The 23,820-nt window shown below is 39.6% G+C and overlaps 1 protein-coding gene across 2 annotated transcripts in view; it reads left to right on the top strand.

Annotated features, from left to right (window-relative positions):
• The first annotated feature begins 864 nt into the window (after positions 1-864).
• The window catches only part of LOC309817734 (immunoglobulin-binding protein 1-like), a 35,857-nt gene continuing 12,901 nt past the window's right edge, over positions 865-23,820 (top strand). Inside the window, exons 1-5 of one of the 2 annotated variants that reach the window (XM_082647006.1) lie at positions 865-1,079; positions 1,464-1,757; positions 10,576-10,771; positions 12,342-12,421; positions 13,118-13,230. In XM_082647006.1, the coding sequence (XP_082503132.1) occupies positions 889-1,079; positions 1,464-1,757; positions 10,576-10,771; positions 12,342-12,421; positions 13,118-13,230 (874 nt within the window). In that variant the 5' untranslated portion in view covers positions 865-888. The remainder of the gene's footprint in view (positions 1,080-1,463; positions 1,758-10,575; positions 10,772-12,341; positions 12,422-13,117; positions 13,231-23,820) is intronic. The other variant, XM_082647007.1, reaches the window with a different exon arrangement.

Genomic DNA, 23,820 nt, shown 5'->3' with positions numbered 1-23,820 from the left:
CACTGCACAAGTTGGGGAAAAGATGGGCTGAGTTGGAAGGCTTCTGTGTATCTACTTCAAACACAGCAGCCCTTTTAAAAACTATGGGCCTGTCTAAAATTTGGTTTGGAAAAAGAGTTCTGCTACTACAAAAAGTTTAAGTGACATTATACTTACAAGATTTCTAAGGGCCCTTCTGGTTCCCCAAACTAGGATTTTTTTTTAAAATGTCTCATACACAACAGGGATTTAATGGGATAAAGTGTTTACACACAGAAACACAATAAATGACTCATTGTTATTATTACCTTTTTTCTAACCACTTTTTAGTCTTGGTATTATCTCAAGATGCAATATAATACTTAAATGATGATGTGAATATACGATATGCACTGTGAAAGTAACTGGCGATTCTCATGAAGACTGTCATTTTGAAAGCCATAGAAAAATGGCTTACAAAGTTCAAGACCAAATTCAAATTCTGCATATTTTTTTTTCTCTTAGGCAACAGTAAAACTATGTCTTAATCCAAGCAAATTATCTTTAGTCTCACAAATACTGTTTTAGAAACAGCAGCCTCATCACACCCGCGCCTCAGAGCGTACGGCACTGCCCAGACCCGGATCGGCGACGAGTAGACACGCGAAAAGCAGCACCTAGGGTTTGCTTGTTTGTTCGCGCGTTGTGTGTCTGTAACAGATGCCTAATACTGGTAATAGCCTGGTAAAATGAGTCTACAGAAACAGTTGCTAGGTTTATCTAACAGCCTCTTCTAGTAGTCGTCTGACGCTTAGGTAACAATGGAGCCACTGGACCAATGTTGCGCCACGTCCGGTTTCGTTGCTGGCAGCCCCGCCCATTTGTCCCAGGGCCGGAAGTGAGCTCTTCGGTGTTCTTCCCTGCCCCAAGATGGCAACGGCCGAAGACGAGTTACTGCCGCCGCGGCTCCCCGAGCTGTTCGAAACCAGCAAGCAGCTTCTGGACGAAGTGGAAGTCGCGACTGAACCCACCGGCTCCCGCATCATCCAAGATAAGGTGCTCAAGGGATTGGACCTCCTGAAGAAGGCTGCCGAAATGTTATCGGAGCTCGACTTGTTCAGGTATGGGGAGAGGGTAGTATGACTGAGAACGTAGGTAATAATAGTTACCAAGGGCGGAACCATTGATCATGGGTGCAGGAGACCTTTAAAACCCGGAGCCTTTCTTTCCTACCTCCCACTGCGACCTTGTGTACATTGTTTACATTCTCCACCTCTCTTCCGAGAAAAGTATCACACGACTCTGCTCCCTAGTGTTGGCTATTTGCATAGGCATTGGGTGTGAGCGCACAGCCACTGTCAGTGAAGAAAACTGGCAGCTGTTCCCGGTGCCTCCTCCCTTTGTCCCACCCACACCCACACCCCAGCCCTTCCCTCCCCCAGGAAGACAGGGCCACAGTTTTAATGCCCAGCCAGACTTCACAGCCTTCTCTTTGCTCTTTCCAGCCGAAATGAAGATTTGGAAGAGATTGTCTCCAGCGATCTGAAGTACCTGATGGTGCCAGCATTTCAAGGAACATTCGCCATGAAACAAGTCAACCCCAGCAAGCGTCTAGATAATTTGCAGTGGGCTCGAGAACGCTTTTTAAACTACTTAACTCAGTGCCAATACTATCATGTGGCAGAGTTTGAGCTGCCCAAAACCAAGACCAACTCCACTGAAAATAACACTGCTAATTCCTCCATGGCCTATCCTAGCCTCGTTGCTATGGCATCTCAGAGACAGGCTAAAATAGAGAGGTGGGTCATTTGAGGACTGCCCAATGGCAGTGCTGTTGGTGGGGAGGGGTGCATGTTTGTTTTTTTTTCCTGGGGGTGGGGTGGGAAACAATGGTGTGTGTCACTCTTTGGATTCTTATTTAGCATAGGCCCTGGTGAGAGCAAACTCCTGAGTTTCTCAAGAAACCACTGCCTTGGTTGAAATGATCATACCTAACTGTCAGATCCCTAGCACCTTATGGTTGCCAACAACAGCAATGTAGTTTAGCAGAGTGTCTCCCAGTCTCTCCCACATCACAGCACAGCAATACTCACATGGTACAGTGAGGTATCTCTGAAGGGCACAAATATCTTGTACCTATAGTCCATTTATGGTCAATTGATTGAGAAGCTCTGTTCTAACAATACTGGATGAAGTGTGTAACATCCTGAACTAATATTAGTACTGGCATACTTTATTATGTGACCTTGAACACCTTGCTTACTCTCTTAGTTTACTTTTTTAAAAAGAGTGCTCACTGTGTTTAGGAGCTATGCTAGGCACTGGGGATTCAACCTAAGTATGGGCGTTTGTATGAATATGGGTGGTCTCTGCCTTGGAGGAGCATGCAGTGTGGTGAGGAAAAGAGGCATAGAAACAGTATAAATTATAAAATGATGTGATAGGGAAATGCACAACTTATTGGGAGAGCAGACAGGAGGGGCACCTAACCAAAGAGGGAGCAGGAGAGAGGAGAAGGCTCCCTGGACGAGGTGACTCCTGTGATGAGTTGTTTAAGGATGCATAGGAGTATCATCTAGAGGAAGAAGAAAGGAGGACTTTAGCCAGCAGAGATAATAGCATTAGTAAAGCTACAGGGACATTAAAGACCACAGTGCTGGGGTGGGGAACAACTGTAAGCAATTAGGTGTTGCTAGGACACAAAGTGGGTGGTGAAGAAGGGGAAAGAATGGTGCTGAAGAATTTGTAGGGTTCACACCAAGGAGAGCTTGGAGTGCGAGGAAGGTGAAAGAATGACCTTGTTCCTGAGAACTTGGGAAGGGGGTTTGAATCCCAGCTCCAAAATTTAATCATTCTGATTTTGGGTAGGTTGCTTAATCCCTCAGTGCCTTAATTTCCCCAGATGTCAAATTGGATAATAATAGGTCCTATAAAATAGAAGAGAAAAAGCTCTTACTACATTGTCCGATACAGTAAGCGCTCAGAAGTCAGCTATTGTTGTATCTTTGTAACTGAGTACCGGTTGTGGAATGAGAGACCTGGGTTTGAGACCAGCTTTACTTATAAGACATTGAACTTTGGGTAACTTATGTAACCTGTCTGAGCCTCAGGTTTCCTCATATGTGAAGTCTAAGTAACAGTGGTACCTATCTCATAGGGTTAAGAGGCATTAATAAAATAAGCCACATAAAACAGCTAGCATAGTATGTGTTACATAGTAAATATTCTATAAATCTTACCTATTATTAGGCTATGCTAAAGAGCTTGAGATTTGTTTGTGACTAGGGATCCACCGGAGGTGGGTTTTTTTTTTTTGTCTTAAAGGGTAGCAAGGTCATATTTGCATTTTAACTGGCATACTCTGGCAGCAGTTAGGAAGCATTCTGAGGAAGAAGATTAGATTCAGTTACGTCACAGAGGTGATGAGACCTTACTACTGCAATGGCAGAAGGGATGGAGGAGATATATTTATAGGGTTGAATCTGCAGAAAATGATCAATTGGTTGTGACAGGTAGGGTAGAAGGAAGCAGCAAGGAAGATATCCATGTTTCTGATGTAGGTGGGTGGCTGTGGAACTCATTGAGATGGGGGAATAGAAGAGGAAGAACAGATAGGGGAGAGTATGAATTGTATATTGAGACATGTTGCATTTAAGGTGCCTAGGAGACATCCAAGTCAAGGTATCTGTAGCATGAAGCTCAGAGGAGAGGCCTGGTCTAGAGACCTGAAAATTGATTGATTCAGTTAACATATTTATTGAGCCTTTACTGTGTGCTAAGTAATGGAGACCCAGACAAAATCCATGACCTCATGGAGCTCTTGTTTTGGTGGAGGAGACAGACAGTAAGCTAGTAAATAAAAATGTGATTTTAGGTGGTAAGGGCTTTAAAGAATAATAAAGTGTGGTTAAGAGCTAGTGAGTGACAGAGAATGATTTTTGAGGAAATGGGATAGACTGATATGAAGTGGAATTCAGTATCATGTCCTTTGTAAGAAGGTAGGAAGCCCATTGGCATATAACAGTAGTTTAAACAGTGAGTTTGGTATCCAAATAATCGTAATATAACCCAAAAAAAGACTGTAAATGCACTAGAGAGATACAAATGGTGTTGTGGACAAAGACCAGGGAGTGATCGCATCTGGTTGGAGGGTTAAGGGAAAGGTTTCCGAATGTAGTTGCATTTGAGGTGAGACTAGAAGGATGGTTAAAAATGCAAATTATAGGTTAGCCTGAATGTAAAAGTAATAATACTCATTGTAGAAATTTGGAAAACAGAACATTTTTTTAAATTAAAAATAAATCTTCATCCTAGCACTCAGAGATGATCTTTGTTAACTATCTGATGTATTTCCTTCCAGATATATAGTTATTTTAGTTAATAAATTTGGAAGAATACCATAAATATAGATTTTTTAATCCTTTTTTTTTTTAAACCTAACATCCTGTTTTGGTTTCCCAATGTCTTTTGACGCTGTGGTATTTAATAGTTAAATAGTATTCCAGCTTAACAGTCATATCATAATTATTTAAACTAATCTTTTATTGTCATGCTTAGCCTGTTTATGGGTTGATTTGTTGATTTGTTGTTATGAGGAAACATAACTGCATCTGTCACTGTTCCTGTAGGACAGATTTCTAGAAGGACCAGTGGCTAAATCAAAAGGTTTGAATATTTTGGCTCTTGATGGTAATTATATTGCTTTCCACAATAACAAAGTTTCAAAGTATGTCCCACTGCAACAGTATTGAATGGCAACACTTAGAAAACCCAGATGGGCAAGCAGGAAAGATACCACATTGTTTTGGTTTGCATTTCTTTGGTTAGAAAGCTTGATCTGTGAATTTTTTTTTTAATGCCTGACAGATGAGATACCAACACTATCTTTTCGCTAATGGCTCCCATATTTATATCACTAACCCAGACCTCTCCTGACTTTGAACACCATACCATATGTGGATGTTTCACAGACATCTTAAACTTAACATGCCCTAAATTGAACTGCTGGCTTTTTAATCCCCAAATGTGCCCCCACACTCATGTCTTTACCATCTCAATAAACAGACCACCACTCACCCAGGTTTTAAGCCAGAAACGTGGGAGTTAGCTTCAGTTCCTCCCTTCTGAATTGCCACATCCAGTCCATCAACAAGGCCTGCAAGTTCTAGCTACAAAACGTACTTTATGTCCTTCTGTTTCTCTTTCTCCACTATCATACCTTCATCTAGGCCACCAGCATCTCACACTTGAAATATCCAAAAAGACCTGGATGATCTGGCACCTGCCTCTCTCCAATCTCGTCATATATCATACTCCTCTTGTTCACTAGACTGCTGCCGTAATAGCCTTCTTTCAGTTCTGAACAGATCCAGTTCTTTCCTTCTACAGAGTCTTTGTACATGTTGTTCTCTTTGCATGGAATGCTCTTTATTTATCTGTCTTTCTGGGCTTTGTCTTTCTCCCCTACTGGAATGTATACTCCACGAGAGCAGTAGCCATTTCTCTCCTGTTCTCTGTGGTATGTCTAGCACAGGGCTTGGTATATAGAAGGTGCTCAAAATATATTTATTCTTGACAAGCAGGGGGGAACAACATGAGCAAAAGCCCAAGGCAGGGTAGTTGGAGGTATGTACAGGAAATGGAGAATAGTCTGATTTGGCAGAAGCTAAGAGTAGTATGGTTGGAGGACTATAAGGAAGTGATGTGTATGGAACATTGAAAGGGAAGAGAAGAGCAGAAAGACAAGTTAACGTGTTATAATAGTACGTCAACTGGGAAGAAGTGATAAAAATGAAGTTACATCTATCAGATGTTATTTTTTTCTTACATCTTTATTAGAGTATAATTGCTTTACAATGGTGTGTTAGTTTCTACTTTATAACAAAGTGAATCAGTTATACATATGTTCCCATATCTCTTCCCTCTTGCATCTTCCTCCCTCCCACCCTCCCTATCCCACCCCTCTAGGGGGTCACAAAGCACTGAGCTGATCTCCCTGTGCTATGCGGCTGCTTCCCACTAGCTATCTATTTTATGTTTAGTAGTGTATATGTGTCCATGCCACTCTCTTACTTTGTCACAGCTCACCCTTCCCCCTCCCTGTGTCCTCAAGTCCATTCTCTAGTAGGTCTGTGTCTTTATTCCTGCCTTACCCCTAGGTTCTTCATGACATTTTTTTCCTTAAATTCCATATATATCTGTTAACATACGGTATTTGTCTTTCTCTTTCTGACTTACTTCACTCTGTATGACAGATGGGTAAAGAAGATGTGGCACATATATACAATGGAATATTACTCAGCCATAAAAAGAAACGAAATTGAGCTATTTGTAATTAGGTGGATAGACCTAGAGATATTACTTTTGCAAGAAGCATTTATATGATTAGAAAACAAATTGTTCAAATCCTTGTTTAATTTCTGTAAGTCCTCTATCCCCCACCTCATGACTTTACACACTGAGGCCATCCTACATAAAACACCTGAATGGTATGTTCTCTCTCTCCCTCAAAACCTGTTTCTTCACGTATCTTCTCTAATTCCCATCTTTGAGGCATAAGTCTTGATTAACTGTACCTACATTCTTTCAACAGAACTGGAGAAGTAGAAGCTGGGTAAGTAATGAGTTTAGTTTTAGGTTTACTGAATTTAGGTCCTGAAGTGACAACTGGACAGCCATGTCCATAGACAGATGGAAACGTGTAACTAAAACTTATCAGACTGTTTTGCTACTAGTGCTAAAAATTCAGGAGTGTCACTGGGTGTGTATAGTTTGCCAAGAAAAAACATGTAGAGAGAGAAAAAAGTCAAGGATAAAACCTTGGGGCAAATTAAGGGAGAAGGAAGAGGAAAGAAAGAGCAGAGGTAAGAGACTCAACAAGGTACAGGTAAAAGTACTTACAGAAGCATGGGGAAGAGAGAGGACAAATGTCATATCCTCTTTGAAGCTTCTCTCTACCTGTCTCCCCTCCCAAATACTGTAGCACTTAGTTTATGTTACTTACCAGGCCATAACAATCTGTTATTTTCTAGACTTGGAAGTTCTAAAGGTCAGAGACCTTGACTAATTTTATCCTTAGTATCCTAATTATATCATTATATCCTTGGTACCCAACCGGTAGTTGGATCATAGTAGGTATTTGAGGTATCTTTGGGAAGGACAGAGTAGTCATCAGAAAGATGGAAACAATAGAGTATAGCAGAAAAAACCTGGGCTTTGGAGTCAGGCCTGGGGTTACCAGTCCAATTTCTGCCACCTAGTAGATGGGTATCATCTGGCCTCCCTTAACGTCAGTTTTTCCCATCAGATAACAATATATTGCTGCTTACAAAGCACTTTCATGAATATTGTTCATTTGACCCTCTTAACAGCCCCATGAAGCAGATATTATCCCATTTTAGAAATAAGGAAATGGGCTCTGAGTACTGACTTGTCCAAAGTTACATGGCTGGTAAGTGACCAGGCTTTATTTTTGTTTTTGTTTTTTTATGGTACGCGGGCCTCTCACTGTTGTGGCCTCTCCCGTTGCGGAGCACAGGCTCCAGACGCGCAGGCTCAGCGGCCATGGCTCACGGGCCCAGCCACTCCGCGGCATGTGGGATCTTCCCAGACTGGGGCACGAACCCATGTCCCCTGCATCAGCAGGCGGACTCTCAACCACTGCGCCACCAGGGAAGCCCCGCAGGCTTTAGACTCAGGTCTTCAAATTCCCAGTTCTAGTGCTGTTTAGAAAAGAGAGAAAAGTGGTCATTTGAAAAGGCAGAACATGGATTGAGGGAAGGTGTTTCTAGGATAGGGGAAAGGCACCAGTAGAGTAAAAAATTGTAACTGCTAATGACAGGGAGGATGATTGAGTGAGGCTTGGAAGAATGTGGGTGGGGACAGGATTGATAGCCAAAGTGAAATGGTAAAGACATTAGCTGCTTAAAGGCAAGAGGAGAGGAGGAAAGGTGAAGCTATAGAGATTTTAAGTTAAAAAGGGAAATTGAATTTGTACATTGGCTGGCCATCTGGTGAGCGTGATGGTGGCATGGAATCCACAAAAAAATGAGCAAAAAGATAGCTGAACAAGAGTGACCGTTCCACTGAGGTTTGATCATATGAATTTGTAGTTGACTCATTTGACACAAATTTGTAATTCGTTACCTCTCTTCAGCACCTTGGGAACAGAAAAGGGGAATGAATGATGAAAGTTGCCCAGAGTCAGAAGGGTGTCAGGCAGTGGGGAATTCTAGGGTGATAGGGAGAGTTTGCATGCAGCGGCTCACCATAGGAAATCTAGAACAGTGACAAAGGCCTAGGACAGTGGTTTACAATCTGTTCCTTCGAGCCCTAAGATTCCACCACAGTGCATGGGTAGGGGGCATGTTGGGAGCCCTCCTCTGATTTAACCAAGGTGGATTTTATCTTTTATTACTTTTTGGAGGTCCAAATAAGCTCTTATAAGAAGAAAGCGTTCTTCTGCTAAGACAGAAAGGTTTAAAAAACACTGGCCCCAAAGAATAGGAGTTCAGGAACTTAGAAGTCCCAAAGATGACTAGGAGCAAAGTCATAGAAGCAAAGGAAGTAGAGAAGAAGGGAAGACCAGAGAATGTGACTAGACCACATGCATGCAGAGGATAGGAAAGGAAGCACAGGAACCTTATTCACAGGCCCAGTAGACTAACCAAGAATATACCCTGGATTACATACATTCTAAGGCCCTGATGTGTGTGTGTGTGTGTGTGTGTGTGTGTGTGTGTGTGTGTGTGTGTGTGTGTGTGTATTTTTTTTCCTGACTTAGGTACATCCAGGAAAGAGGATGGGGGTAGGAGTGGCACCAGAGTTAAATGTTCTCAAGTGATATCTGTAATAGAATTCATGAAGTAGGAACTGACCTGTGTAGTGTTTGACTCAGAAGGCCACCTATGATGATGCTGTGACAGTTATTTGTAACATTACATAAAATGCCCACTTATTGATTAAAAGGAGCAGAAGAGCCTAAAAGTTTTTATAATAAAGAATGTTTCCAGAGGGGAGGTTCTTGACTTTTTGTGGGTCGTGGACCTCCTTAACCTCTCCCCAGGGAGAAAAAAAAAAAAAGAAGAAGCAGCATACACGTAGAATTCTATACAAAATTTCGGGGAGTTCAAGAACATCCCTCCCTCCAAACTCTGTCCGTGGACCTCAAGTTAAGAACTCTAGATTTGGGTGAACACGCACAGAGGAGTGTCTGATTCTGGAGGTCTAAGTGTGGGGTTCCAGACATAGATATTTCAAGATACTTCTCTTGGAAGTCGTGGAGTTTTCTCTTGACTCCTGTCTTTGCCTCAAGACCTTACATCCAATAAATCAGCAAATACTGTTATATTTTAATTGCGTCCACATCTCACCACCTCCCTATTTCACGTCACTGTCTCTCACCTGGATTGTGGCAATATCCTCTTACAGATTTTCGTGCTCCACACTTGCCTCCCCCCATTGCCCACAGTCTACACACAACAGAGTAGTCCATTAAAAAAAAAGTTCATTTCATGTATTCTACTTTAAAGCTTCCAGTGGCTTTCTCTTCTCAAAATATCATGACATTTGATATTTCATGTCTTGGCCTACAGGTTCTACAAATTATGGTCCTGGCTATCTCTCTGACCTCACTTCCTATTATTCTTCACGCCATGCCAGCCACACTGACCTCCTTGCTATTTCTCAAACATGTCAGGCCAGCACTCTCCCACCCCAGGCGCTTCATATTTGCTTTTCCCCCTTAGAACACTGTTTCACATACTGGCATGGCTTCCATCCTTATTTCCTTGAAGTCTTTCCTCAAATGTCATCTCTTCAAAGAAGTCTCTCACCCCTACTTTTGCACCATTACTCTATCCACTTTACCTTGCTTTTTTTCCTTCTTCAGAGCACTTCACCACCACCTGACTCATCTATTTCTTTTTCTCTGTCTTCTCACACTAGAATGAAAGCTTTAAGAGAACAAGGACTTTCTTGTATGCACTGTTGTGGCTCAAGCACTGAGAACAGTACCTGTCACACAATAGGTACTCAGTAAATAGTCGTCCCTTGAGTGACAGATGACGTACTAGAAGGCATCTTGAAAAAGGCAGGTGGGGTGGATATGAGTCTTCAAATTATACTAGGATGAGTTAGAGGAGCTGGAAATGTTTTGCCCATAAGAAAAGAAGAGATGACCATTTTTTAGGCTGTTTCACAAGGAATTCCAGCATCAATGGCAGGTAAATGACCCCTAAGATTCTATGACTATTTGAATCTGTAATTCCCAAATGGACATTGTATATACTAAGCACCCAACCTAGTAAAGGTTGATGTCATAAAGTTGCTAAGGCACTCCCATCTCAAAATATGATGGGAAGAGTTGCTCAGATCAGGTTACTTCGATCTTTTTCTGGTTTCAGAATGTATTTCTCAGCTTCTGCTGATCGCTTCATTGCCTTGTAGTCTTAAGAGAACTGCCTTGGTGGCAAATTCTGAGATATAGAATCTGTATTTTTGCCTAAATGGAAATCGGTGTACCTGGTCATTTGTAAAGGTAAAATTGTATTGTGGCCTTCTTTTGAAGGAACACCTCTTTATTTTTAAGTTCATGGCTAATGTGTTTCTGTGGAACAGATACAAGCAGAAGAAGGAGGTGGAGCATAGGTTGTCTGCACTGAAATCTGCTGTGGAAAGTGGTCAAGCAGATGATGAGTGTGTTCGTGAATATTACCTCCTTCACCTTCGAAGGTGGATTGGTATCAGCCTAGAAGAGATTGAGAGCATTGACCAGGAGATAAAGATCTTGAGAGGAGAAGACTCTTCAAAAGAGGTAAGCCTGGTTGCTGCCTATATCCCTAAAAAAGCTACTGTCAGAGATTTGAATCTTCTACAGGAGAGTAATCGAATTAAAATCCTTTTAAGTCTCCATAAAATCATTGTTCTTATTAAGATTAGTGGAGGAAGGCTGAAGGTTCACTAGGATAGCTTTCTTTCTAGATTATAGTATTGTTCCCCAGTGTTTTCTAACCTGTAACACACTTCCAGTCTTTTGTAATTTTGTGACATGCTAGGAGGGAAAGAGCCTTCTCTGAAGTGAAAATTGGTTTGGGCTGTGAGCAGTCATGACTGCTGAAGGAAGGCATAGGGAGGTGGGCCTTGAAAACCTATGCGTGACTGTAATAAACAGGAAGAGGGATAGGATGGGAATGAAGAAGAAGTGTGTAACTGGAGAAAGAAAAGAGTAAAAAGAAGATAAAGCAAAAGACATGGAATGTGTTTAGATTGGGGGAGAAACCAGGATTTAACCTTACACAGTGATACACTCTCACACCTTAGGTCACCCAAGTATGAAACACAGCAAGGACATCTCTGTGCACAAAATATTGGGCATATTGGTAAAGAAAATTTGTTGTAACCCCACTTTGGCTGCCTCTGAAGATCATAACCGTGTTTTGGAGCTGCTACTTCAAAATATTAGGCTCTGCTGCCACTTATTTTTTGGTTCAGAATATAACATGAATTGAGTTGAATTTATCAGCTAGTTGCAGGCATTTAAGTCCTCAGAGAAACCTCTTGCTAATTTGATTTGCACTAATTAGCTCAGGAGCTTTTGCCTCAGGGTAACATCAACCTAGTTTCTCCTGTGAAAGGATCAAAGAATGAACAATTAGTATTCTAAAACCTTAAGGCCCCTTGGGCATATCTAGATGAGTGGTTCACAAGCATCCTGAGGCTGGACTCTTCTGGATCCTCCCATCTCCTTAGTTTTTTGTTTTTATGCCCTCTCATTTGGTATTGGGATTGGCTCTGGAAGTGATGGAGTTTAGAAGCAAGTGAACATCTTTTCTTTGATCTTTTCTTTGGTGTGCCCCTGGACAGCCAAGTTTCCTTGAAACATTTCTATACACCTATATATGAAAGATACTAACCCATTCTTCACCCCCTTGCATTTAGGAACATCCACTTCTAAAACACCCTAGGGAGCTCATGACAGTTAATAGCAAAATTACATTGGACAGGGTTTTAGCAGAAGGGTCTTCATAATTCAGCTTTAGCACTGAAGGCCAGGCTAAGGAAAGGGGCTTCAAATTCAGCTCAAGGGTTTTAGATGGAACATGGAAGAAGGCTTTGGAATCTTCCTCTTTGGAGGGGAGTATTTTAAAGTCAAGTAATTTTTCACTTGTGGTGAAATGGTTCCTGGGAGAGCTTTCTCTTCCTCCCTTTCCAGCAAGATACTTGGGCCACCTCAGGAGAGCTAACCAACCTCCACCATTAGTATTCTGCATATATATCTTAGAGACTGATAAGTAGGGCTCTTCAAGCACCTAAACACATAAGAGCCTGCATAGTGGGGTGGGCAGAATGATAAGTACACTTCTGATAATTAATTTCCTTTTTAGGTATCAACTTCTCACTCATCTCATCAGGACAGGCCTCCAATGAAACTGTTTGTTCCCACTCGGAACATGGTCCAAACCAAGTAGGTAGTATTAAAAAGTGGGTTGCCTTTGCAAGCCCCCTACTTTTATGGTTCATTTACAGTGCATGAGTAACAGAAGGTAATGGCTTCACCTGGGGAGGCTGTTCTTTCATCAGAGGGATATTATCTCCTCTGATACTTTCTCTGTCTTCATCAGACATTTCCCTCACAAACTTGAGCTTAAAAATAGGCTAGAAAGGAAACCAACAAAAATTAATTAACTAATTAAAAACAGAAAAAAGAAAAGAATCTAAGGGAGAATTGTAGACCTTAAAATTGTTTCCCACTGTTTCCTTGAGCTACAGTTCTCAAAAGGACATGTTTGCCTATCTAGGTTTTAATTCTGAGTTTTGGGATGCTTTTCCATAGGGTGACAGAAGAGTCTTCTTCCTCTGTGTATCTTTTATACCCTCCAAGTATAAATACTCCTTCCCTCGTATCATCACTCCTCTATGGGGCGTTAGCCTCCAGGATTGCTTACTGGGAGATGATTCTGGGCTATGTATCTTCTCATGAAAGCTCTTGCCTTTAATTCTCCTTTTTTACATATCCTAACAGGAGTTTGCACAAATCCTCAGAAGATAGCTGGGTAGGGGAGCAAGGATGAAACAGACACAGACTTTATGACTAAAGAGAAGAGGCTTTTTAATAGAGCTATTTATGTTTACTTTTCTAAGTGCAGTGTGATTCTTGCAGAGTATTTGGAGCTGGTTATCCAGGTCTGGCATCTATGACAGTGAATGACTGGTATGACCAGCATCAGAAATTTGGAGCATTACCCGATCAGGGTATAGCCAAGAAAACATCAGGTATGGAGGGGTGGGAGGAGAGTAGTTATACTACTTCACTACTGGTCCCTAACTCTGGAGCAATTAAATTCAGACCAAGTATTGTTGCCCTTTAAAAGCAAAAGAAATCTGGACAAAGATTCTGAGTAATAGAACGGGTGGTTGCCACAGGAGAGGGAGGTTGGAGAGGGGAGATAGGTGAAGGGGATTAAGAGCTATACACCTCTAGTTATAAAATAAAGCCATAGGGGTGTAATATACAGCATAAGAAATGTGGTCAATAATATTATGATAACTTTGTGTAGGGACAGATAGTTACCAGATTTATGGTGGTGATCATTTCATAATATATGCAAATGTCAAACCACTGTAATGCACCTGAAACTAACATATTGTACATCAACTATATTTCGATTTTTTTTAAATTGGTTGAGATTAATAGATTGGCAATGACAGGAGAAAGGGTTGGTTAACTTGAAATAAGCCAATCTGGGGAAAAAAAAAAAAGATTGGTAGAAAATGAAGAGCCTCAATGACCTGTGGAACAATGTAAAAATGTCTACCATATGTACAATTGGAATACCAGTAGGAGAGAAGAAAGAGAGAGAAGGGGCCATTAAAAAAAATTGAAGAAATGATGGCTGAAATATTCCCCAAATCTGTGAAACGCAAATTTTCAAATTTAGAAATATCAGTAAGCCCTAACTAAGCAGGTTTTAAATACAGTGAAAACCAAGCATAGGCACGTCGTAGTCAAACTGCCGAAAACAAAAGAAAAAGAGAATCTTGAAAGCAGCCAGAGATAAAGTACATATTACACACAGAAGAACAATGATATGAATTGTTGTCACCTTCCCATTTGAAACAGTGAGTCCCAGAGATAGTAAAGCAATGCCTCAATTAAACACTCCAGTTTTATTTATTTATTTATTTAACTTTTCATTACGTTGGGTCTTCATTGCTGGGCGCGGGCTTTCTCTAGTTGCATCGAGCGGGGGCTGCTCTTTGTTGTGGTGTGTGGGCTTCTCGTTGCGGTGGCTTCTCGTTGCGGAGCACAGGCTCAAGGTGCTTGGGCTTCAGTATTTGTGGCACAGGGGCTTAGTTGCTCTGTGGCACGTGATATCTTCCCGGACCAGGGCTCAAACCCATGTCCCCTGCGTTGACAGGCAGATTCTTAACCAGTGCGCCACCAGGCAAGTCCCTAAACACCCCAATTTAAAAATGAGTAAAAGACCTTAGACACCTCACTGAAGAAGATTATATAGATGGGAAATAAGCATATGAAGAGATGCCCAATATCATGTGTCATTAGGGAATTGCAAGTTAAAACAACAGTGATCCCACTACACCCCTATAAGAATGGCCAAAATCCAAAATACTGACAACACTAAATGCTAGCATGGATAATGGAGCAACAGGAACTGTCATTCATTGTTGGTGGGAATATAAAATGGTACAGACACTTTGGAAGACAGTTTGTCAGAATTAAACATTCTCTTACCATACTATCAAGCAGTCATGCTCCTTGGTATTTACCAAAATGAGTTGAAGTTAGGTCCACACAAAAATTGTACACAAATGTTTTTAGCAGCTTTATTCATAATTGCCAACATTTTGAAGCAACCAAGATGCCCTCAGTAGGCAAATGGATAAACTGTGGTACATACAGACAATGGAATAATATTCACTGCTAAAAACGAATGAGCTATCAAGACATAGAAAGACATGGAGGAACCTTAACTGCATATTACTAAGTGAAAGAAGCTAATCTGAAAAGGCTACCTACTGTATGATTCCAGCTACATGACATTCTGGAAAAGGCAAAACTATGGAGAGAGTAAAAGGGTCAGTGGTTGCCAGGGATTAGAGGAAAAGGAAGGATGAATAGGCAAAACCCAGCGGATTTTGGGGGCAGGTAGACTATTCAGTATGATGCCGTAATGGTGAATATATGTCATTATACATTTGCCCAAATCCATAGAATGTACAACACCAAGAGTGAACCCTAATGTAAACTGTGGACTTTGCATGATGATGATGCATCAATTTAGGTTCATTGATTATAACAAATGTACCACTGTGGCTCAATGTTGTTAGTGGGGGGAGGCTGTGTCGGTGTGGGGCAGGGGTATATAGGAATGCTATGTACCTTTCATTCAGTTTTACTGTATATCTAAAACTGCTCTAAAGCTAAGGCCTTTTTAAAAAAATAATGTAAAGAGAGAAAGCTATAAAGTCAATGGAGAAATTAAAAGGGAGAAAGGCAAGAAAGAATGGAGAAACAAAAAACAGATGAGATAAACAGAAAACCAATAGCAGAATGGTAAATCCAATTCAGCCATGTCAGTAATTATGTTAAATATAAATGGAGTAAACCTTCAAATTAGAAATCAGAGATTGATTACCAGACTCAACCACATGCTGTCTATAAGAGGTGCATTTTATTTGTTTTTTAATTATAGTTGATTTACAATATTAGTTTCAGGTGTACAGCAAAATGATTCAGTATTTTTGTAAATTATGCTGCATTATAAGTTATTACAAGATAATGAGCATCCCTGTGCTATACAATATATCCTTGTTGATTATCTATATTATACGTAGTAGTTTGTATCTGTTAATCCCATACCCCTAATTTGTCCCTCCCCAGTTTCCTTTGCCCCCTTAGGTAGCCGCAAGTTTGTTTTCTATATCTGTGAGTCTGCTTCTGTTTTTCATATCCGTTCATTTGTATTACTTTTTAGATTCCACATATACATAATATCATACAGTATTTGTCTTTCTCTGTCTGACTTATTTCACTAAGCATAATACCCTCTAGGTCCATCCATGTTGCTGCAAATTGCAGAATTTCATTCTTTTTTATGGCTGAGTAATAGTCCATTCTCTGTGTGTATGTATGTGTACATATATATGTATACCACATTGTCTTTATCCATTCGTCTGTTGACGGGCACTTGGGTTGCTTCCATCTCTTGGCTATTGTAAATAGTGCTGCTATAAACATCAGGGTGCATGTGTCTTTTCAAATTAGTGTTTTCATTTTTTCTAGATATATACCTAGGAATGGAATTGCTGGATGATATGGTAGTTCTATTTGTAGGTTTTTGAGGAACCTCCATACTGTTTTCCATAGTGGCTGCACCAATTTACATTCTTACCAACAGTGTACGAGGGTTCCCTTTTCTTCACATCCTCTCCAGCATTTGTTATTTGTAGACTTTTTGATGATAGCCATTCTGACAGGTGTGAGGTAATACTTAATTGTGGTTTTGATTTGCATTTTTTCTAATAATTATTGATGTTGCGCATCTTTTCACATGCCTGTTAGCCATCTGTATGTCTTTGGAAAACTGTCTCTTCAGGTCTTCTGCCCATTTATTGGGTTGTTTGTTTTTTTGATGATGAATTGTATGAACTGTTCATAATATTTGGGGTAGTAATCCCTTATGGGTCACATCAGTTGTAAATATTTGCTCCCAGTGTATAAGTTTAATTATGTCCCATTTGTTTAGTTTTGCTTTTACTTCTTTTGCCTTAGGAGAGAGAGCCAAAAAAAATATTGCTACGATTATGTCAGAGTGTTCTGCCTATATTCTCTTCTAGGAGTTTTATGGTTTTAGGTCTTATATTTAGGTCTCCTAATCCATTTTGAGTTCATTTTTGTATATGGTGTGAGGGAATGTTCTAATCTCATTGTTTTACATGTAGCTGTCCAATTTTCCCAGCACCATTTATCAAAGAGACTGTCTTTTCTTCATTATATATTCTTGCCTCTTTTTTCATAGATTAATTGACCATAGCCTATTTCTGGGCTCTCTATTCTATTCCATTAGTCTGTGTGTCTGTTTTCGAGCCAGTACCATGCTGTTTTGATTACTGTAGCTTTGTAGTATAGTCTGAAGTCTGGGAGCATTATACCTCTGGCTTTGCTCTTTTTCCTCAAGATTGCTTTGGCAATTCAGGATCTTTTGTGGTTCCATATGAATTTTAGGGTTATTTGTTCTAGGCCTGTGAAAAAATATCATGCATCTTTTGATAGGTATTGCATTAAATCTGTAGATTGCTTTGGACAGCATGGCCATTTTAATAACATTAATTCTTCTAATCCAAGAGCACAGGATATCTTTCCATTTCTTTGTATCATCTTTAGTTTCCTTCATAAATGTTTTATAGTTTTAGAGTATAGGTCTTTCACCTTAGTTAAGTTTATTCCTAGGTATTGTATTCTATTTGATGCAGTTTTAAGCAGGATATTTTTTTACTTTCTCTTTCTGATATTTTATTGTTAGTGTATAGAAATGCAATAGATTTCTGTATATTGATCTTGTATCCTGCAACCTTGCTGAATTCATTTATTCTAATAGTTTTTGGGTGGAGACTTTAGGGTTTTCTGGATATAGTACCAAGTCATCTGCAAATAATGACAGTTTTACCTCTTCCCTTCCGATTTGGATGCCTTTTATTTCTTTCTTATCTGATTGCTGTGACTAGGACTTCTAATACTGTGTTGAATAGAAGTGGCGAGAATAGGCATCGTTGTCTTGTTCCAGAATTTAGCAGGAAGGCTTTCAGCTTTTCACCATTAAGTATGACATTGGCTGTGGGTTTGTCCTAATTGGGCTTTATTATGTTGAGATATGTTTCCTCGATACCCACTTTCAGAGTTTTTATTATTAATGGATGTTGAATTTTGTCACATTGGTTTTTCTGCATCTATTGAGACGATCATGTGATTTTTATCCTTCCTTTTGATAATGTGGTGTATCACACTGATTAATTTGCATATATTGAATTACCCTTGTGACCCTAGAATAAATTCAGCTTGATCGTGGTATATGATCCTTTTTATATATTTTTAGATTTGGTTTGCTAATATTTTGTTGAGGATTTTTGCATTTATATTCATCAAATATACTGCCCTGTAATTTCCTTTTTTTGTAGTGCCACACTGTGTCATGGAGTGAGCAGGGCCAGAACATTCAGCTTGGGCTGGGGTACACATGCAGCAAAGCAGCTGTGGGAGACCCAGCAGCTCTGCTGCCATAAGAAGTCTGGGCTGCTTCTGGGGTGCCTCTTGAGTAAATTCCAGCAATGGTCACCACTGCTGCTGCATCTGGGCTCCACCCCAGGGCCAGGTCACCTCTCCATCTCAAGGTCAAGTCTTTTCCCAGGTCCTGGCCACCCTAGATCCAGTGCCATGCATATGGCATGAAGTGAGCAGGGCTAGAACATTCTTTCAGCTCTGGCTGGAGAGCACAGCATGGCTGTTGCATGAAACCAGTAGCCTAGGGCAGCAGGCTACTGGTTTCCCTACCCTACCTGAGGGCAATCTACCCACGCAGTACTCATGAGTGGAACCCAGGCTTCTCTATGGACTTCTGTGTATCTTTCTTACAACCTTGGTTGTACAGGAGTCTTTCTGCCAATTTCCAGTTAGTTTTCAGTGAGAATTGTTCCACACATTGATATATTTTTGATGTGTTCGTGGGGAGAGGTGAACTCCACCTCTTCTTACACCACCCTCTTGATCTCCTGTCAAGAGATGCATTTAAGTATAAAGGTACAGATTGGTGGAACGTAGAAAGATTTTCTAAATATACCATGCTAACAGTAAACATAAGAAAGCTGCAGTAGCTATGTAATGTCAGATAAAGTAGACTTCAAGACAAAAGGTGTTACTGGACTTTCAAAAGGACTTTTAGTGCTGATAAAAAGGGCAATTTATCTGGAAGACATACCAATCATAAACATGTTTGTGACTAATAACAACCTTCAAATCACATGAAGAAAAAATTGACAATTAAATGGAGAAATAGATGAATCTACAGCCATAGTTAGAGATTTTCATACTTCTCTTTCAGTAACTGAAAGAATTTCTGGACAGAAGATCAGTAAGGACATAAAAGATCTGGAGAAAATTCATAGCCACCTTAACCTGTTTGACATTTATAGAAAAATATATCCAGTAGCTGCAAAATACACCTTTTTTCAAATGCACATTGTACGTTCACTAACTTAGACCATATTCTGGGCCACCAAATAAGTGTCCATAAACTTTCTTTTTTTAATTAAGTAATTTATTTTTAAAATTAATTAATTAATTTGGCTGCATTGGGTCTTAGTTGTGGCACATGGGATCTTCATCGTGGCACGTGAGATCTTTCGTTGCGGCCTGTGGGCCCTTCATGGCAGTGTGTGGGCTTCTCTCTAGTTGTGGCGCATGGGCACTAGAGCGCACAGGCTCAGGAGTTGTGGCACACAGGCTTAGTTGCCCCATGGCAGGTGGGTTCTTATTTCCCCAACCAGGGATCGAACTCTTGTCCTCTGCACTGGAAGGCGGATTCTTAACCACTGGACCACCAGGGAAGTCCCTCCATAAACTTTGAAAGATTGAAATTGCACTATGCTCTCTGACCACAATCTAATTCAGTTAGCAATCAATGACATATAGGAATTCACTAAATATTTTAAAATTAAACAAGATACTTATAAATAACCCATCAGTCAAAGAAGAAATCACAAAGAAAATTAAGAAGTATTTTTAACTGAATAATAATGAAATACATTAAAACTTGTGGGATATAACTAAAGCAGTGCTGAGAGGGAAATGTATAACTTTCAGTAGTTATATTAGAAAAAAGAAAGGTAAAATCAGTTACTAAGGTACTAACTTAAGACGTCGGAGAAAACGAGAACAAAATTAGCTTAAAGTATATGGAAGAAAGGAAACAATAAAGATTGAGAACCTTGAGGGGGGTTGGTGGTCGTAGTGTTGCACAAGAGTCAAACATATGTATACCCTCATGACCTGGCAGTTTCACTCCCAGGTATATACCTAAGGGGAATGAGACCATATTTCCTCAAAGGCCTTGTACAAGAATGCTCATAGCAGCATTATTTGTAATACCCCAAACTGAACACTACTTAAATGCCCATACATAGTAGAATGGATAAATACATTTTGGCATATTCACACAGTGAAATACTATTTAGCAATAGGTTAAATAGACTATAGTTCTTATAAGTAACAAATATAGCTAAATTTTACAAACATAATTTGAGTAAAAAGAAGTCAGGCACAAAAGAGCATAAAGTTCAGACATGGCTGAAACTTGTATATGCCAGTTAAAAGCCAGTATGGTGCTCACCCTTAGTGGGAGATCAAGAATGGAACTGGATCTGAGGGGGACTTCTGAAGAGTTAGTAATGTTTTGTATCTTAATCTGGGTACCGATTACATGGATGTGTTCAGATGTGAAAATTGATTGAGCTATACTGTGTATATTTTTCTGCATGTATGTTATATTTCAGTAAAAAGACAAAAGAAAAAATTCATGGATAATATTTACAGCAAAACTAAGTGACAGTGTATCCCCATGAAACTCAAAATAAAAACAGTTAAGGGCAAATCATTCATAGCCACAAGATTAACAAGGAATGGACATCTGTGTAGGAGAAAGCACAAGGAGTTGACAGACCATGTGAAAGACCTGACAAATGGGAGAATTCCAAAACAGCAAACAGGTATTCACTAAAAAGCGTGGCATTCTGACAAGTGTGAGGTGGTATCTCATTGCATTTGAGGTGGTTTTGATTTACATTTCCCTTATGATTAGTGATGTTGAGTACCTTTTCATGTGCCTGTTGGCCATCTCTATGTCTTCTTTGGAAAAATGTCTATTCAAGTCTTCTGCCCATTTCTTATTCAGATTGTTTGTACTGAGTTGTATGAGTTCTTTATATATTTTGGATATTAACCCCTTAACAGACATGTTATTTGCAAATATCTTCTCCCATTCAGTTAAGTTGCCTTTTTGTTTTGCTGATGGTTCCCTTTGCTGTGCAAAAATTTTTTAGCTTCATATGATTCCATTTGTTTATTTTTGGTTTTGTTGCTGTTGCCTGAGGAGACAGATGAAAAAAAATATTGCTAAGACCAATTTCAAAGAGCATACTGCCTGTGTTTTCTTCTAGAAGTTTTATGGTTTCAGGTCTTACATTTAAGTCTTTAATTATTTTGAGTTTATTTTTGTAAATGATGTGAGAAAATGGTCTAGTTGCATTCTTTTACTTGTAGCTATCCAGTTTTCCCAACACCACTAAGCCATTAAAAAGAATGAAATCTTGCAATCTGTGACAGCATGGATGGACCTGGAGGGTATTATGCTAAGTGAATAAGTCAGACAGAGAAAGATAAAACAAATGAGTCCTAAAAAACCCAGAAACAGACTCATAGATACAGAGAACAAATTAGTGGTTGAGAGAATGGGAGGATGGGTGAAATAGGTGAAGGGGATTAAGAGATACAAATTACCAGTTATAAAATAAATAAGTCACAGGGATATAATGCAGAGCACAGGGAATATAATCAATAATATTATAATAACTTGGTATGGCACATAATTGACACAAATATAGAATCACTATGTTGTACATCTGAAACAAATATTATATTGTAAGTCAACTATACTTCAGTTAAACATTTTTAATGAAAAAAATAAAAGTGTGGCAGTTCAGTATAAGAACATTAGTTGAAATGGGAGGGGTTTTGCCCTCCAGTAAAAACTGAATGAATACAAGGAACCTGTGGTCAGAAGGTCTGAAAGGGCTGGAGCAGGCTAACCCTTAATGAACTCTTGAAGATGAGCCACCAGATCTCCTGACTCATACACCGTCCCACACTGAGGAGAAATTGCTGATAATAAAATTCAGATTGAGCAGAACAGGGACAATAAAGAATAAGGAAAGAAAAGGTCTAGATAAGAATGGGAGACAGGACCAGAACCAAGAACTCTAATCAAGCAAGTCATCGTATTCCTTTAACATATATAAAAACAGCAGAAAGTGAGCCTCTGTGAAGTTAGAAAGCCACCCTGAACCATACTTTCTAAAAGCTCAGGAAAGCTTAGCACACATAAGAATGAGCAACAGATTGTGATGATGGTTCCACAGTTCTGAATATACTAAAAACTACTGAATTGTACATTTTAAATGTGTGAATTTTATGGTATGTGAAAAATATCTCAATAAAGCTGTGAGAAAAATGAATGGAAAATTAATCAAGGTCAGATCCCACAGAAAATTATCATAAGGAGAAAAAGAAGAGAACCAAAAGCATTCCGTGTTGCTTATCTTTTTTATGTATAGTAGTTTGTTAATCCCATACTCCTAATTTGTCCCTCCCTCCCTCCCTCCCTCCCTCCGTCTCTCCCTCTCTCTCTGCTTTGATAATGATAAATTTGTTTTCTATGTCTGTGGGTCAGTTTCTGTTTTGTATATAGATTCATTTGTGTTATTTTTTAGATTCCACATGTAAGTGATATAAAGGATATAAACTGAAAAAACAAATATATATAACTGAATCACTTTGCTGTACACCTGAAACTAACACAGTATTGTAAATCAACTATACTTAAACTAAAAAAAAAGAGAAAAAGGCGGGGGGGGGGGGAAACATTCCAGAAAGACACACTCAAAAAACAACAAATTTAAAATATACTGTTTAAAAATAAATTGGAAGACATTAACAAAATTAAATAAGACATGGAAGAACAATACAAAGCAGGATTAGAAAAATTCTGAAATGTAGTGACAACTTGGGGGAAGTAAGTAGAAAGAATCACTTGACAAATGAAGGCTGAGGGACTTCCCTAGTGGTCAGTGGTTAAGAATCTGCCTTCCAATGCAGAGGATGAGAGTTCAATCCCTGGTCAGGGAACTAAGATCCCATATGCCATGGGGCAACTAAGCCCATGCACTCTAGAGCCCATGAGCCACAACTAGAGAGCCCGTGTGCCGCAACAGAGAGTCTGCATGCCACAACTAAAATCCAATGCAGCCAAGTAAATTAAAATAGAAAAGAAAAGAGAAAGGAAGGCTGGGACTTCCCTGGTGGTCCGGTGGTTAAGACTGCATGCTTCCATTGCAGGGAGCACAGGTTCGATCCCTGGTTAGGGAATTAAGAGCCCACATGCCATGTGGTATGGCCAAAAAATAAAAATAAAAAAAAATAGAGATGAAGCCTAAGGCAGAACACTCTATGACATAAATCGTAGCAATATTTTTATGGATCTGTCTCCTCAGACAGAGGAAACAAAAGCAAAAATAAACAAATGGGACCTAATTAAACTTAAAACTTTTGCACAGCAAAGGAAACCAACAACAAAATGAAAAGACAACCTACAGAATGGGAGAAAATGTTTTGCAAATTATACGCCCAATAAGGGGTTAATATCCAAAGTATATAGATAGCTCATATAACTCAATATAAAAAAACTTAAAAATGGGCAGACGACCTGAGTAGACATCTTTCCAAAGAAGATATACAGATGGCCAACAGGAACATGATAATATGCTACTCATCAACATTGCTAATGATCAGAGAAATGCAAATCAAAACCATAATGAGATATCACCTCACACATGTCAGAATGGCTATCATCAAGAAGTCTACAAATAACAAATGTTGGCAAGGATGTATAGAAATGGGAACCCTACTACGCTGTTGGTGGGAATATAAATTGGTGTAGCTACTATGGAAGGCAGTGTGGCAGTTTGTCAAAAAATTAAAATAGAACTACCATATGATCCAGCAATTCTACCCCTGGG

Source organism: Grampus griseus (genome assembly GCF_964374135.1).
Source record: "Grampus griseus genome assembly, chromosome: Y".
NCBI lineage: Eukaryota > Metazoa > Chordata > Mammalia > Artiodactyla > Delphinidae > Grampus > Grampus griseus.
The sequence above is the reverse complement of the archived record's forward strand: the minus strand, read 5'-3'. Positions and strand labels throughout refer to the sequence as shown.